The sequence below is a fragment of the Pecten maximus genome, chromosome 10 (genome assembly GCF_902652985.1).
Source record: "Pecten maximus chromosome 10, xPecMax1.1, whole genome shotgun sequence".
Classification (NCBI taxonomy): Eukaryota; Metazoa; Mollusca; class Bivalvia; order Pectinida; family Pectinidae; genus Pecten; species Pecten maximus.
In genome coordinates, this window is record NC_047024.1 from 29,163,928 (window position 1) to 29,180,262 (window position 16,335).

The window sequence follows — 16,335 nt, forward strand, 5'->3', positions numbered from 1 at the left end:
TATTTATTACTCAAACGTGCTTAAGACATCTTTTCTTTAATATTTGTTATAGAAAAAAGCATAGAGATTATTACTCAAGTAGCGCTTCTTAGGTTGTTTAAATAAAAAATAAAATACCTTCAATGGAATATTCTAGTAATTACATATCAATATTGTCATATACATTTTTAAAAAGCAGGTATGCATTGTAACCTATTTGATTCAATACTATTAATGTTTTGCTCTTTAAAGTCCTAACATTATGAGCAGGAAAGAGTAATTTGAAAATCACAAATCGTTTAAGAACAAGATATACCAAAACGTTCTCCTTATTTACTAATGAAAAAGTTAAACTGTATATCTCTTTTACAAATTCATCTCATCTTTGGAAGGTACAACAGACTATTCAAGATGGGCTATTTCGAGTTTGGTGCTGCTCACCATGATACTGAAATGCTAATAGGTAGGAAATAGTTAGAACAGAATTTTAACATACAAAAACAGATACAAAAAAACGTGTAATTTCAAATATGTCGATGAATTGTGAATTACTCACGTTAAGTTAAGCGTACCCCTTTACGAATCCATGAATAATTTATATCGATTTGTATATGTTTCTATTCATACAGGGAGTTCAGGTGTACAATGTAAACATTGTTTCCCCTCGACTTGACGTTTGTGTTAACTGTGTGTGATAACAAACGCTCACATGATTAAGTAATTATGCATAAGAGCGAGATAAGTTAATAATGTACATTGATTATATCTTTGATGTGTAATGAATCCATAGATACTGAAACCATATCAACTTGCATTTAATGGTGTCAGTTTTTTTTTCGCTTTGTTCAATCAAAAGCGATTATGATGTTAATTGTTCAGATCTGAATTTACACAAATATCGTTGATGATTGATGTAGTTTTAATCAATGTTTTTTTCGTTAAACAAATACACGTATTGCCAATATGCCTTTCTATTTACTTTTGTCATGTTTACCTGTTCTTTCCCAGTTCCACTTGTGTCATTGAGCTGAACAATTTGTAAGGATGTTAGGGAAGGGGAGCCAACAAAACATTTCCTGCCTCGCGAAAACTTTGATATGTCAGCCACAGCTGCCATTTTGTAACATGATTGCGCAATCATGAGGTTTCTTGTTGGGTGTCTTCGGCCTCGGCAGTATGCTTCATTGAGGTAGCACTATAAAGTCGGCATCAGTTCCGCGCTATCACAATATGGCAATAACAACAGAAACTGTATTTTACATACTTTAAAATAAAACCCCATATATAGTCACATCATCCCAAAATTCAGTATTTGTATGCTTACTTAGTATGATACCTGTTTAAAGGACAATAGAGAGTAAGGCGAGCTGTATCCAACTGCATGCTTATCGTAGAAGGCGCCTTAAAGTTGGTCCCCTGAAGAATCGATTTCTACTGTCTATGGAAGGGACATTAAAGAGACCAGAAGAGATCTGCCTTTCTCCACATTGCACCACTTCGGATACTAAATCTTTCCCCGCTGCTCTATATTTCTATGCTTAGTAATCATGCATAGGTGTCTCCTTGATACATGTCCTTATATGACCCTAGTTGTTTCGAGGACGTTAAACCTCTAAAACAAATAAAACCTTTGGCCGCATCGATCAGGATTTGTCTGTTTACGATAGCCTCCGATTCTCGCAGTTCTCACATACTCCACAACATCTCCGTCGTGCTTTCAAAGAACGAAGGTCTCCCTGTAAGAGTTCGAGATATGAAGTGAGGTATACTGCTTCGTGTCGTCGACAGTATGCTTCAATGAGGTAGCACTATAAATCGGCAAAAGTTCCGGTCTGTCACAAGAAGAATTAATGTAACCTTTCACATCCATTTCTTTTTTTTTCTAAATAACAAATTCCTATAGCGACATGCTGATTATCGGGACATTATGCTTGACTACTCGTTCAAACTAACCCACAGAACTGTGATTACATTGTATCAACGCCAGTTGAAGAAGAAAACAGCATGCGTATCTATGTTTTGTAAAATATTTACCTGGTACAGCTCTACAAATCATGTGTAATTAGCCATAACTAATCTTGAAAAGACAGACATGGTCACCGGTTATAAAAATCCGGATTGACGTTAGTCATGAAAAAGCGAAATTAGGTCGTTGCAAAACTAAGTTGGTTTTCTGATAGTTTCTGTAACAGTATAATATGTCTAAAACTTCTGATCGAACCTCTTAACATACACAAAATAATGGACTATCTGACAGCCATTGGTCTTTCCAAAAAAGATGTGGCTAACATCAGCCACATTTACCTTTTCAAAGAATTTTCAAGAGGACGTTAAAACCCCAAAACAAAGACATTGTAATATGACGCAATCATGTCCTCATCGGCGATATTTCTGCTCAATGTTTCCATTTTAATCAAAACATACTTATCGGAGCACAGATATTTTGACAGAAATTCCTATATCATTTATAGCTGTCTTACGCATACGTACAATATCATAGTGTGCGCTTTTGGTTATATTTGAATGTCCTGGCTGAGATCAACGAATTTACATTCGTGTCTTAAAGGACTTTTGGACGACCATCTTGAATGAGTTCACTCTCAAAATGTCACTATAAAAACATCTCAAGGTACTGCTTTGGAAAAATATTAATACAAATATCATTTAAAGTGAAAACAAAATAAATGTATTGAAAAATAACGTTTTAACACTACTATTAGGGCCTAGGTCAACTCGAAAAATGAACGAAAATCTTATTTACAAGGGTTCTAAAACTTGCATGAGCTTCATCTGTTACCATTCAGGATTACATAATCAGTTTTAGAAAATTACAAATGGCCTTCTGTAGCGAATTGAGAGATGTAGAGAATTAAGAATGCTTCGAAATTCCCTTTTATCCTTATCATGAGGTCATATCATAAAATAATCATCGAAACACACTCAAAAGATATTTTTGAAAAATTCATTTAAATTTTCTCCAAACTTTATTTCAAAACTAGACAAAAGGGCTTCCTCTTATCGTTCTAAAAGAAGCAGAAGTAGGAACCACTTCAGTGTCCATGTCTGTTTATCGTTGAGGTGTTGAAAAAATGTCTAAAACTCTAAATATGAAATACTATGTTCAATCTGTTTGGTAGCCTCCATACCCAGTAATGAAGGTTATTGTATAGAAAAGTACCAAAGGACTAGTTTACAATTACAAGTATGTTTAACCTGCCTTTTGTCTTTGATATAACTGTTAACACTTTTTCATACTGGTTTAAGTATGAGGTCTAAAAGTAGATATAACTTTGAGTAGTACTATTTGGTCCACCGAGGTTTGGACTGAAATATCAAAAGGATTTTTACAACTTTATATCAGTATGATTATTTTCCTCAATAACCTATGATCAAACTATTATGCATATAATTTACAATAAATCTCTTTATCATGAAGGACGCGTCCTATGTTTGTATCTGATCATTGATAACGAGTTTCTGTATCAAAATCGTCACTACTCATTGCACAAATTTCAGCATCACTATGTATGCTGTGTACATGTTCACAATAGAAACATATATTCATTATTACCACTGCACAGCCTGTGGTTTCTTTAATAATAATAGAAGGTCATTTTACAAGATATATCATCTTTTAAATGTTTCTGGTAATTATTTTCTAGAGGAAATATCTTTAAACTGTCAATAGCATATTTGGACTTTTAGGTGGTTTATTCTCTGTTTTGTTACATACTTTTGCCACTGTCTCAAACTAGAAATTCCTCCTTTTTTATCACAAAATTTATCACAAAGTCTACAATTTCTACAAAATTGTAAAATATCTGTGTTCAGTTTCTCGTGTTTACATTTTGCGGTAACTGGTCAAAACTTAAGACCTTTAAGTAACTGATTAATTTCGTCCTAGACAGTTTTCGCGTTTTAATAGATTAATATCTGTTTATTTGTCACGGCCTTGTCTCTTATTGTTTTAATCCTCCGCCTTAACTTAGAATTTGACATTGTCGTAAAATGAATATTTACTTCCTGTCAAAAATGTTGTTCCCGGTATTTTTTTTTTATTCCTGGTGTTCCCTGGGCCACACAAATTATTTTTATTTTTTATTGGAGGATTTCTCGTTCGCGGCGCGGTTTTATGTTATCCATCTGTCATCTTCTTTTTCTCTTTTGCCGTCTTTGGTCTTCACAGAGATCGAGTTGTCTGAAGAAGTATTGCATAAGAAGGTGAGGATATATCTCTGACATTAGTTGCAGATGGGGTGCTTGCCTTTGAGGGAATAATACTTAGAACATGGAATGTTTTTATTCGGGGTACTTTAAAATTCCCGCTCGGAATGAAAAGTTGACTTCCATATTGTCCTCGTAACTATCCAATCAACCTTTTTTTCTTTGTACCTAATTCCTAATGAGTTTTCCTCTCCCGTTTGACATACTGGCCTTTTTTATCTTGGACTAATGTTTTTATCTCTGACGTTTTACGCATAATCTTTTTTCGTATTCGAAGTTCATTAAAGCCGTTTATATCGCATGCTTCTGTCCTGTATCCTTTGCAACATCATTCGGTCAAAACGTTCTTCAAATACTGGGGTATATCTCTTCAATTATTCCTCTTATATAACCATGGTATATCTCAACTTCAGAAAAATATCCAATTTGATTGTTCTCTTTCGTTTAATTGTCTTTTACACGTATCATTGATAATGGAATTCACGTACAGTCATTTTTGTTATTTTAAACTGTGATGATTCAAAGGTTTTGCTTAACTCGAAGTAAAAAATTAGTTTTAAATATACTCGGTAATCTCGAATACTCTGGGTATCTCGACGGAGGTTTTCATGATGCCCCAATTACTTCGAGATAACAAAGTTCGTCTGTACTTTGATAAAATTTACTTGATATAAAAAGGCAGGATTCCGTCATAAGCATTATATCGATAAAACATTCGTTGACACCTCATATCTCTCACAAGTAGCATTTGCTAAACAATACATGTACCGTTAAAGTCATGGTTTATGTTTTAAGATAATATCAAAATGTCTATGACAATATGAAGTCTCGTTTGTATTTTAATTTGGAAACATCGGATTTTTCCTCTTATTGAGCTGGCGATATATCCATGTACGTAGCGTGTTATATAATTGAAATTGTCTGTGCTACCAAAGAGTAACACGAAAGTCTGTTGACTTACCCGACTACAACTGAGGCTTTTAACATTCCTTTCCCTGTCTATCAGAAAATAGGTGTGTAATTGCATTAGCAATCATCCGCTACCACAAAATCAATACTTGCCATTACATCCAATGAGAACCTGACTGCCCTATCAAACGCTTAATGGAAATTCTTAAATACATTAGTAAAGGTACATTTCAGTGAGTAATCGGAAATATTTTGTCCTAATAACCACATAAGGAACAATGAAGATTTGGCTTCTAATCCTGTCTGTGTCAGTGACAACCATAAATGGCGCAACGCATGAAGACTTGACTAGACTTCACCAAATGTTGATGACAAATTATAGTAAGGACTTGCGTCCAACATTTAACTTGTCGCAGCCAACAACAGTATATGTCGGATTTCAGTTGATATCGTTGAAAGAATTTGAGGAAAAGAAAAGCAAATTTGCTGTTGTTGGTATGTTAATGATGGCGTGGCATGACTTTCAAATGCAATGGAATCCTGATGATTATGGTGGTATAGACCACACGTTTCTTCCTCAGAGCTCTGTATGGAAACCTAACTTTGTTATGTTGAACCCGTATGATAAAATTGAGCTTCCGGGTTTTGACAGCCTAAATATCAATGTTAATCACTATGGGTCAATGGTGTGGGCTCCGCCTGATGTTTACGCTGTCACGTGCTCAGCGGATGTTACATATTATCCGTTTGATCAGCAGACATGTTCCATATACTTTAGTCCCTACATGTATACTGTAACCGATGTGATTCTTCAGCCATTGTCACCTGATATTACCTTAGATTATTACTACCCAGACAGTCTTTGGGAGATAAAAGACACCAGTTGTACTGTGGTAACTGAAATGAACTCTCAAACACTGGCACTGACGATGGTACTTAAACGACGACCAATGTTTCAAGTTATAAACACAATAGTACCTTTCTGTATTTTGGGACTGTTGAACATCATGGTGTTTCTTCTTCCGGCCGAGTCTGGTGAACGTATTGGGTTTTCTGTGACCGTTCTGCTAGCTATTGCTGTGTTTATGACCATCGTGTCGGACACTCTGCCTGGAACCAGTGAACCTTCTTTCCCTCGATTGTGTTATTTATTGACAGCGGAACTCTGTACCAATATGCTTGTGACTATTTCTACAATCTCGGTATTACGGATGTATCATAAACCCAAGCATCAAAAGATTCCAACTTGGTTACAATCCGTAATTTGCAAATGTGTTTGCGCAAACGCCAAAAATAAAATTGAGAAAAGAAAAATATCAAACAATGAACAGAAAAATCGAATGACCGTTTCTATTGAATCGGTTCTATCCAAACTTCCTGAATCAGAAAAAGTGATGGCGGTAAGTGAAAGGAATGAGGAATGGAACAGCGATGTTACGGTTAAAGGGAACAGTGATATCCAAGAAAAAGAAAAACATATTTGTGGTAAAACGTCATGGCAGAGTGTTGCACAATACCTCGACATCTTTCTTTTTGTTTTATTCATAGTCATTTTTTCATCAAACAAAATCGTTGCTTATTATGTATTTTCGTAAGAGGATACCCATCAACTTTATTATAAATGAAACATATATAAACATGTAGTTGTGACTTTCCAAAACTATTCACGTTGAATTTAGGTGATTACCAAAAGCATTAATAAATGGATGTACCCTTCTGTATATACTGCTGTTACTTCGTCTGATTTATCATTATATCATGTTTAATAGTAACCATTACCGAGATCTGTATACAATCAATACCAAGCTATTGTCGATATCACCTTAGCTGTAGATAGGACGTGAAACAATACAAAACCAAAACAAATCAATATTTCCAAAGCGGTATTATTGAGTGACCTTTTGCCGTGGGACGGAGTCTGACGTCTGTCAAATTTTCCTTAAAAATGGCTACAAGTTAGAAACAACTTAGATTTTGAAGCATCATTTGGTGAATGGGAACCAGTTCCTTCTGTATGAATAAAAGGATTCAGCCGAAAGGATAATCAAGCAAAGGGAAACAAAACAATGAACCAAATAGGAGAAATATAGCAATTTCTTTAAAATCATTGTTCTGTAGGGATTAAAGGATCTGGCTCCACAGATCTTTGGGCGACGGAAAAATAATTTGTATCTACGGTTAGTCTGGGTCCTAGGAAACTGAGGGACAGAATTATATGGGGAAATATAGCAACGACATTATGTCGCAAGGTTGAACAGTCAACTGACCACAGGTTAAAGGTTATGATTAAATTTTGTATCTTTCCACTGATGAACATTTTCATGACATGAACTAATTGGAACAAATGTTAAGGTCACTGGGTCAATGCTTTAAGGTCGGTTAATGTGTTGTTCACTGATGACATTTCGTCATAACATTATGAAACAAATTTTGTCTGAGTTAAACATAGTGTCTACTGACCACTGATTAAGGTTACTGTGTTCAAGGTCAAATGTTCACTTTTCAATCTTTTATGAAATTATGAAGCAAAGTTGGTTTCAGCATCGATAATTTAAAAATTCATTTCAAATTTGTTAGCATCTTAGTGAAGCAAAAACCCATTTTTATACACTCTGGTATGTCTCGAAAAGTGGAAAGAATTCAAAGTTTTCGTCATGAGAGAACCTCAACTAAAGGCAAAAGGTGAGGCAGTGTCAAGGGAAAAAGTAGGAGGAATCCAATTACTAGAAAGAAGTGAAAATATAAGATCCCAAAATTATTTGGCTCTTGCGATGCAATTGGACAGCAGGTACAATTCTTACTATCTACCAGCAGGGCAGGTTTGGATAATACATAAATTACTAAATCATTTTTTCACTTTTTGTAAGCCAATTCATACTGTTGTAAGCATGAAACATATATATAGATAAATAAAGTGTGTGAACAAAGCTTGATCATTTTTTAATGTCTATAAACGCATCTAGGTATCCCTTTTGTATATGTCCCAAAGGGGTGTTGGATAATGCGAGTTTTAGATCGATATATCAAGACATACACAATAAATATAAAAACAGTGAGACATGTTTACTTTGTTTCCATTAGTAACTAATAGTGCCATTACCCATATTACCCCAAGCATACTATTCCACCCTTCATTAATCACATACATTGACATACCTCTTTAACTATTTGAATAGGGAATTCTGAATTCTAGTAGACAATGTAAACATTATTCGATTCCATTTGTAGTTTGATTCGTGTTGACTGTCTGGAATTACAAAAGCTCACATAACAAAGCTAGCATGGAAAATGATGATATAGCTGGTATACTAATGGTGTCGTTAATGTGTTTTAAGTGCCTTCATATATCGATGTTTACTTATCTCTGTGGTGCCCATTCTCTTCTTGTTTTGTATCAATAGCAATTATTACTGATATTGATATTTCAGATAATTTGTTGGAATGATAACACTGATGAATATCATTTTAAGTGACGTGTGTAAATATATATTGATAAAACATAAATATATTTCATCATATCAAATGTTTCCCTAATGTTATCCATCTTTATAATGTTCATGTTTATTCTCTATTGCTGTTACTGTACTGTGACAGCACTGTAAACAGTCATACAAAGAGCCAGTAATTATGGGATTACGTTGGAGTCGCCTTTGATCGAGACGTAAAGAGAGGGGTTTTATTTTTTATAACTGCGACAAAAGCAAGTAATATATCTAATTGATTTTACATCATGAAACTATAACGACATTGCAAAATCATATATTATCATACAGGCGAAATTACGAAAAAATGCAATGGGCAATTGGTTTGTCGGACATCCTTACATCACCACACAATGAAAATAAAAACGGAAGAGCTAACAGAAACTTGTCAATCAATGGCTATTATCTTGACTATGCTCCAACTGATAATATGATAAATGCGTTATTCCCAAACAGCCTGCTTTCTTATCATTTTATTTTATCTTATTTTATTTTCGTTTATCTTCTGGTTCCAGGTCGATCTCCACTTTGTGCGAAATACATGTATGTGGTGAATGTGTATGTTTTGGGAGGTTGCAATATGTTCGTGTTTGTCTTCTTTTGATATTATGGTACTGATGTTGACTTGATTATGCTACCTCACTGAGGCGGAGACATCCAACAGGACACCACACTTTGTCACATAATACTGACAACGGGCAAGCCAGTGTTCTAAACATGTTGCCGATACAAGTCATCCTATTCTAGATCAGATTCAAATTAGAGTTCTCAGCATGAAGCTTTATATGTCATCGCAGGGAACAAATCACATCATTCATTTAGTTAAGCTAAGGTTATATTACAGTAAATAGAGCAATTTTGCTCGTACTCCATCGAATACAGAAAATAAAGCAATGTTTGTACTCCATGGAATGTTCCCACTACTAATTTTTATATATACCAGGTAATGACCTTTGCTTAGATAACGAAGGAAAAATCGGGAAAGATAACGTTATTTGGCCATGGTCCCTTTGTCGCTACGTAATAACAAAAAGTGGGGTTTTTTTCTCCTACTGCTTCCAATTAGAGTCGGACTCTCCGCTTGCACAAAAATGAACCCTATTGAACACGGGATGTTGTAGACTTATGATTATTTCATCAACCTCCTCTGCATCCAGGGAGACCAGACTTCGTTGATATAGTTAAATTTTGATCAAATGTCTTTATTCGTACAAACGTTAACCTCTATTTAAACGAGACCAACCCGAAAATATATCGCATCCCCCCAAAATACACACAAATGCATCTCGTATATAGGTGAGGCAGTCCGTAAATGACAAAAGCTGTTTACATGACGATAAACAATAAAAACGCATTTTATTAACACCTGATCCGTGTTTTCTACTATTTTTTGGTATTAAGCTCTCGTGTTATAGATTTTGAAATATCAGAATTGATTATTTATCAGCTTTATATAAATTTAATTCATATATATAATAAAGTATTTTCCCATTTCAACATTTTATATGACACGTACACTGGATACTGAGCTCGGCCCGGTACATTAATGATGTATAAAACTATTGAGCAGTAACATTGTATTATCAAATAAGGAAAGAAAACTAATTTTGAAATGGTTATTGATCTGAGCAGTATTTTGGAATCATACATTGTAGTTAGCAGTTGCCTTGTTAATTATTTTAAAACATATTGGAGTATTTTATTTAACGTATGATTTTCTAGTTAATTGTGCCACGTATGACGTTATTTTTTTTTTTTTATTTATTTACTTCTTTTTTTTTTTATTCTTTTTTTTTATTTAGTTTTAAGCAAAATCTAACCTTTAACTTTGGCAGAGATGTTAATTGGTTGAGAACGGTCAAGGAGATTTACTGTCTTTATACCGAGGTAAATGCTTTTATGAAGCTAGAAACTTGTTGGAAAGATTGACATTAAAAAAACCTGCAACTAATAATACGACAACATCGTTTGTTAACTCACCAGAAATTACTAGGTATCCCTATGACGTTACAGTGATTATTATCTTCACATAAAATATATGATAGGCTTATTTCTGGGTTTAACATATTTAGTGTATTATTGCATTGTTTATCATTTTGCATGAATTATATAATTCTAGTTCTCCGTATGAAAACAAACGATATCAGTCCAGTAGCAATATTCGGGATTTAGGTTGAATGTCAATTTTCCACTGCACGCAGAGATATAATATGGTTGTTTTCACTTAATAATGCCATATTCTGTACTACTGTAAAGGAAGAGCATACACAATGTAAAAATTGTACCTGCCAACGCATTATAGTGACATTATATAGACACTATAGGTAGGATTTTACGCTGGATTATTAACAAGGAGGCAGAATTCAGTTTTTGGCAGATGTTAAACTGAAGGCCAAAGATGAGGCAGTATCAATGACTAAGATTCAAGGAATGCTGTTTGATATCGTTGTACGTCCTGTTTACACATTAACTTTAAATGGCATTAATCAGAGAAAGTTTTTACAACATTTAGTTAGTTGCTACATTAAGGTCATAGGGGCCAAACATTGTAAAGTTTTGATCATATACCAAAGCATAGCAAGTCTAAACATTCTTTTCAAAGCTGTTAGCATATAGCAAAATTTCAACTATCTTTACGCTGCTTGCTTGTATCACAAGATTTGAGTGGCCATGGCCATTTTCTTTTCTTTCTTTCTAACTATAAGAAACTATATGTTTCGTTAGTTTGATATTGCTTTTTTGTACATTTTGCACATTTTTCTCACCGTATTCTGTACGAGTGTTAATTGTCAGCTAGGAGTCAATTAATGATGAATTAATAGATAAATATATATAAAATGTCAGAGAGTGATTCCATGTGTCCGTTAACAACAAACAGTGGATACACAAGCTTCAGGTTTTAGGTTATCTCCCGTTGACCAGTGTGCACCAACTTGGAACAATGGCATATTTCAACTGTCAGATAGTTACGGTTAATGATAATTAAACCGTGTATGAACCCGGTCCAGCCATCATATAAGCAGAACTATTCCGAGAAAAGAGTATTTTAATACATCTTGGACTTATCCTTGAACTTGGATTCTTTATTCTTCTTGTTATTTAATTATTAGAGGACAGTGCAAAAGATATTTGGAATATCTCAAAACAAGCTTAGTTATGGATACAGTACGGCCAAAATGGATTAAACTGCTTATAGTTGTTTTGTCTTTCCAGTGCTTGTCAGTGATGCTGATGACCCTAAGTGCCTAGAATGCGAACACAGAACTCAAATATGGGTCAAAATAAATGTCAAAATCAGGATTGGGAGTTACAAAAACCCATGAATCAATCAATAAACATTTCCCATCGTCAGTGATGCTGATGACCTTAAGTGCCTAGAATGCGAACACAGAACTCAAATATGGGTCAAAATAAATGTCAAAATCAGGATTGGGAGTTACAAAGACCCATGAATCAATCAATAAACATTTCCCATCGGAACATGAGCTATAAATTTGTTTAGGCCATCACTGATTGTTCAATGGACACTTTCACTGAAATAACACACAAATGGACATGGCAGCCGTGTACGTGAATATAATTTTTTTTCAGATTGATTTATACATATATTAAAACAGCAAGATTATTAAATGCACTCTTTTATTGGAACAAAAAAAGTACGTCTGGCTATCAATCTTGAAATATTTAATAAAATTCATAACTTGTACATTTTATTGTCTTAAATTATAATAAAGTACAAGTTATTGAACCCGGATTCACCTGCACAAATGCTAAAACATACAGTTTAGAATAGAATAGCAATCGATATAGATGCTAGATAAAAATTTGATACTGTCAAGAAAAACTAAAGAAATTAAGAACTCCAATGGTTATAAAAAACAGTATTGACATAAATCGACGATGTCACCTTTCTTTTTTCCTCTCTTTTGATTCTTAAAGTATAACTACTCAATGCAGAATTAATAAATTGATGGAATTCCGGAAATCTCTCATGTCAAAAATTTACATTTCCTGCTTAAGATTAATTGATGTTCGACGAATGTTGTTAATAGTCTTTCACACTTTCACACGTAAAAATATATACAGGTCTTAAATATGCAAGACGTGACTACATACATCACGTGGTGCTTAACTAGATATATAGATCTAATCTATTTACTTACATTCTAATTATAAAAAAAACTCTTCAGCATATTCTCTTCTTTCTACGAAATCTACTGATATTGAACATGAAAGACGTCTTACCGTCAATAATGATGTATTGGTCCATTAGCTCTTTCCTTGTGATCATTTCCACATTTCGCTTATTAACAAGAATGACAAAAAAAATAAAGGAATATTCTCGGATTCAAATAATAAACTCGAAAACTGTATGCTTTTTTTTTTTTTTTTTTTAGCCTTAATTGGAATCACCCGGATATCAACATCCGATAAAGTAGAGTTTAGTGCTTGCAATTGTAAATTTACTGATAGACGATACAACAACTGTCACGATATACATAGGTTCTCATCTGTTCAAGCACATGTTTCTGCAAAACATGGTTTGGCTATAGCAACTAAAGAACAGTATGTGTGTATTTACAGTGAAGACGAAAAAAAAAGTTTTATGTAAATATAAAATAAGCAGCTATTTTACTTGATCCGAAAATTAATATGAACAAAACAAAGAAAAATACATCGAGAAATTTTGCCACATCCTGCCATGATGTTTCACAATAAATGTGCTTTCTTTTTGTTTGCATCATTCCGTTTCCATTGCAGTTGCATTTGTGATCCCTCTTGTTTTCTATCTCGGCACCATCGAATTCCTGAATTTTAGTCACAGCTGTTTCATTACGGATATTGTTTTCTCTGTTCAGATGTTTGTTGTTTTCCTCGATTTGCTTTTCGGTTTCTTTAATGTTGCCCCAAAAACTTTTACAAATGATATATGTCAACCAAGATGGAATCTTCTGGTGCTGGGGTTTATGATGCAGTCTTAATACTAAAATAGTACAAATTGTCACAAGCATATTGATACCAAGTTCTGCTATCAAGAGATAACATAATCGAGGGAAAGAAGGCTCACTGGTTCCAGGCAGAGTGTCCGCCACGATAGTCATAAACACAGCAATAGCTAGCAGAACGGTAACGGAAAATCCAACACGTTCACCGGACTCAGCCGGAAGAAGAAACACCATGATGTTCAACAGGCCCAAAATACAGAAAGGTACAATTGTGTTTATAACTTGAAACATTGGTCGTCGCTGGAAGACCATAGTCAGTGACAGTGTCTGGGAAGCCATGATAGTTGAGACATGAGTATTAGCAACTTTCATTTCCCATAGAGTGTTTGGTGTATAATAATACATGTCAATTTCGGAACGTTCTGGTTCCAAAAACACTTCAAACACTGAATACATGTACATACTGAAATAAAATGAACACGTTTGTTGATCGAACGGATAGTATGTGACGTCAGCTGGACACGTAATGTCATACACATCTAGAGGGGACCAGAATACATATCCCTCTTTACTTACAAGGACTTTCAGCTTGTCAAAGCCTTGAGGTTCAATTTTCTCAAATGGATTCAAAAGTAAAATATCTGGCTTCCACACCTCATTCTGTGAAAACATCATACGATCAATGCCACCAAAGTCATCAGGGTTCCATTCCAATTGAAAGTCATGCCAGAACATTGCAAAGAATCCAACAATAGAAAATTTGCTCTTCTTTTCTTCGAATTCCTTCAATGAGAGAAGATAAAATCCGATATTCACTTTTGTTGGCTCCGAGAGATTCAAGGTTGGGCGGAATTTCGTGCTGTAATTCGTCATCAAGTGTTGATGTAGTCTTGTCAGATCTCCATGCATTGCTCCGTATATCGTTGTGAATGACATTGAGAGAAAAACTAGTAACGGCACCATGCTTTCCTGTGTCGTTTGGGTATATCAAACAGTAGCATAACCTGTTTCATAAAAACATTACTAATCAATATGATTCTGAGCTACATTGGATATTTTGTATGTTTTGTTATTGGCCAACAAGCACAAGACAATTCCCTCGCTTTATGAGATCGATAAACAACATAATGCCGCTTTCACACTCACTTTTAATGGGTAATCTATGTTTAATAGGAAACATATATTCTCTCACACTTAACAGGTTCCCATTTGCCTTTTATTCTGAAAAAATCATGACTAACAGGTGATGAAGTTATCACTTTATACGCCATGATTATATCACAATCAAGTCATGTTCATGACATATCATATTACGGCCTACATCACGTACAATATCTAACAGAAAATTGTCAGAGAGAAATAATATATGTTAAATCAAAAACTTAAAGCGTTACAAAATACGATACAACATCAAACAAACAAAACCCATGTCTAGTTTAAAACAAAAACGTGGCGATGGTTACTCAAATTTTGTGAAACAGACCAACAGTTTTTAGATACTTCAAAATTTTGTATACTTGTGTAATGTAGATACGACATCTAACGACAAGAACAACATACGATATATGTTTGTTTTACGAAAGGAGGAGTGCCATTTTGGGCCTTCTGGGGGCTATCAATTGTACGTTTTATTATATATATATTATATATATATACATAGAAACCTTGAGGTAAGATGGTATGACACTAAATTAAGGTCAGAGATCATTTCATGAGGGGTAAAATTGATGGTCAATTTTCCGACTATATTAATATATATACTATTTTGTGCCTTACAACACTTAAGAATAATATATTAATCAGCCTGATATAGCACATCCAACTGCCTTATTAATAGGGTATCTCACTTGAGTGAATGATGCAATGATGACTGAGTACTGGTCAAAGTCTGAAAGTGACAGTGAATGAAGGTCACGCATTCTTACTTGTCGTTGGGGACGCGGGGCCGAGTGGTTAAGGTGCCCCGACACTTTATCACTGGGTTACGAGTTCGAAACCTACGTGGGGCAGTTGCCATGTGATGACCGCAGGCCGGTGGTTTTTCTCCGGGTACTCAGGCTCCTGAGGGTGTCCTTTTGATCTTGTATTTGCCCCTTAATGACTGAAATTGTGTAGGGGCCATACAATATTACAATACAAGTGCACACTATGAACGTGTATGAATGGCTCGTTTAAATGCCTTCATTCCCAATTGTTTCATGAAAATGACATCAATTATACTTCATGCAAAGAAACTTGTTCAATTCTGTTGCATTCCTTTCTTTCCAAATCGATTCATTCAGATAGAATTCAGATAAGAGGTACATTCTTTCAAATGGTTCCATTAAAGATGAAAAGTTTTATTACTCAGAACTAGTAAATGTATCGATTTCCATTAATACCATTAAACTATGTATTAGATAGTCTTTTGAAATATATGCTTCATGGCTGCAATACAAACAGGGTGTAATCCCTTTTTAAATTGTAGTACGTTCAAATCGGATATATTTTAAAGCCAACAAAAGACAGCAGATGCTGTAATTGCATGGTAAGTACTTGGTGTATAACTAGTATTTACTTGTCGTAACTATCGTTGAATCCTTGTGTATCAATAATATTGTCGAAATTGTGTCCATTGTCTTCGTTTTGTTAGATCAATATACCAAGTATACTGTAATTCAAACCATTTCAGTCGATTTGTTGGATTTTGTTGTCACAAATTTCACATAGAGCGACCCAAGAGCCATGAATCGCTGAGGTTAAATACGTATTTGAGACTTGTGATCTTGAAATTGTCCAAATTCATTTCACTTGAA

General features: G+C 34.4%; 2 protein-coding genes across 2 annotated transcripts; one reads left to right on the plus strand and one right to left on the minus strand.

The window, feature by feature from the left end:
* The first annotated feature begins 5,367 nt into the window (after positions 1–5,367).
* LOC117336270 (acetylcholine receptor subunit beta-type unc-29-like) lies at positions 5,368–6,842 on the plus strand. The gene has a single exon (XM_033896749.1). It carries the CDS (start codon positions 5,391–5,393, stop codon positions 6,705–6,707), a length of 1,317 nt encoding a protein of 438 aa, XP_033752640.1. The 5' UTR covers positions 5,368–5,390; the 3' UTR covers positions 6,708–6,842.
* Positions 6,843–13,198: 6,356 nt separating this feature from the next.
* LOC117336627 (neuronal acetylcholine receptor subunit alpha-7-like) lies at positions 13,199–14,449 on the minus strand. Its single transcript, XM_033897239.1, has one exon. The coding sequence runs from the start codon at positions 14,447–14,449 to the stop codon at positions 13,199–13,201; it is 1,251 nt and encodes a 416-aa protein (XP_033753130.1).
* Between the last annotated feature and the right edge of the window lie 1,886 nt (positions 14,450–16,335).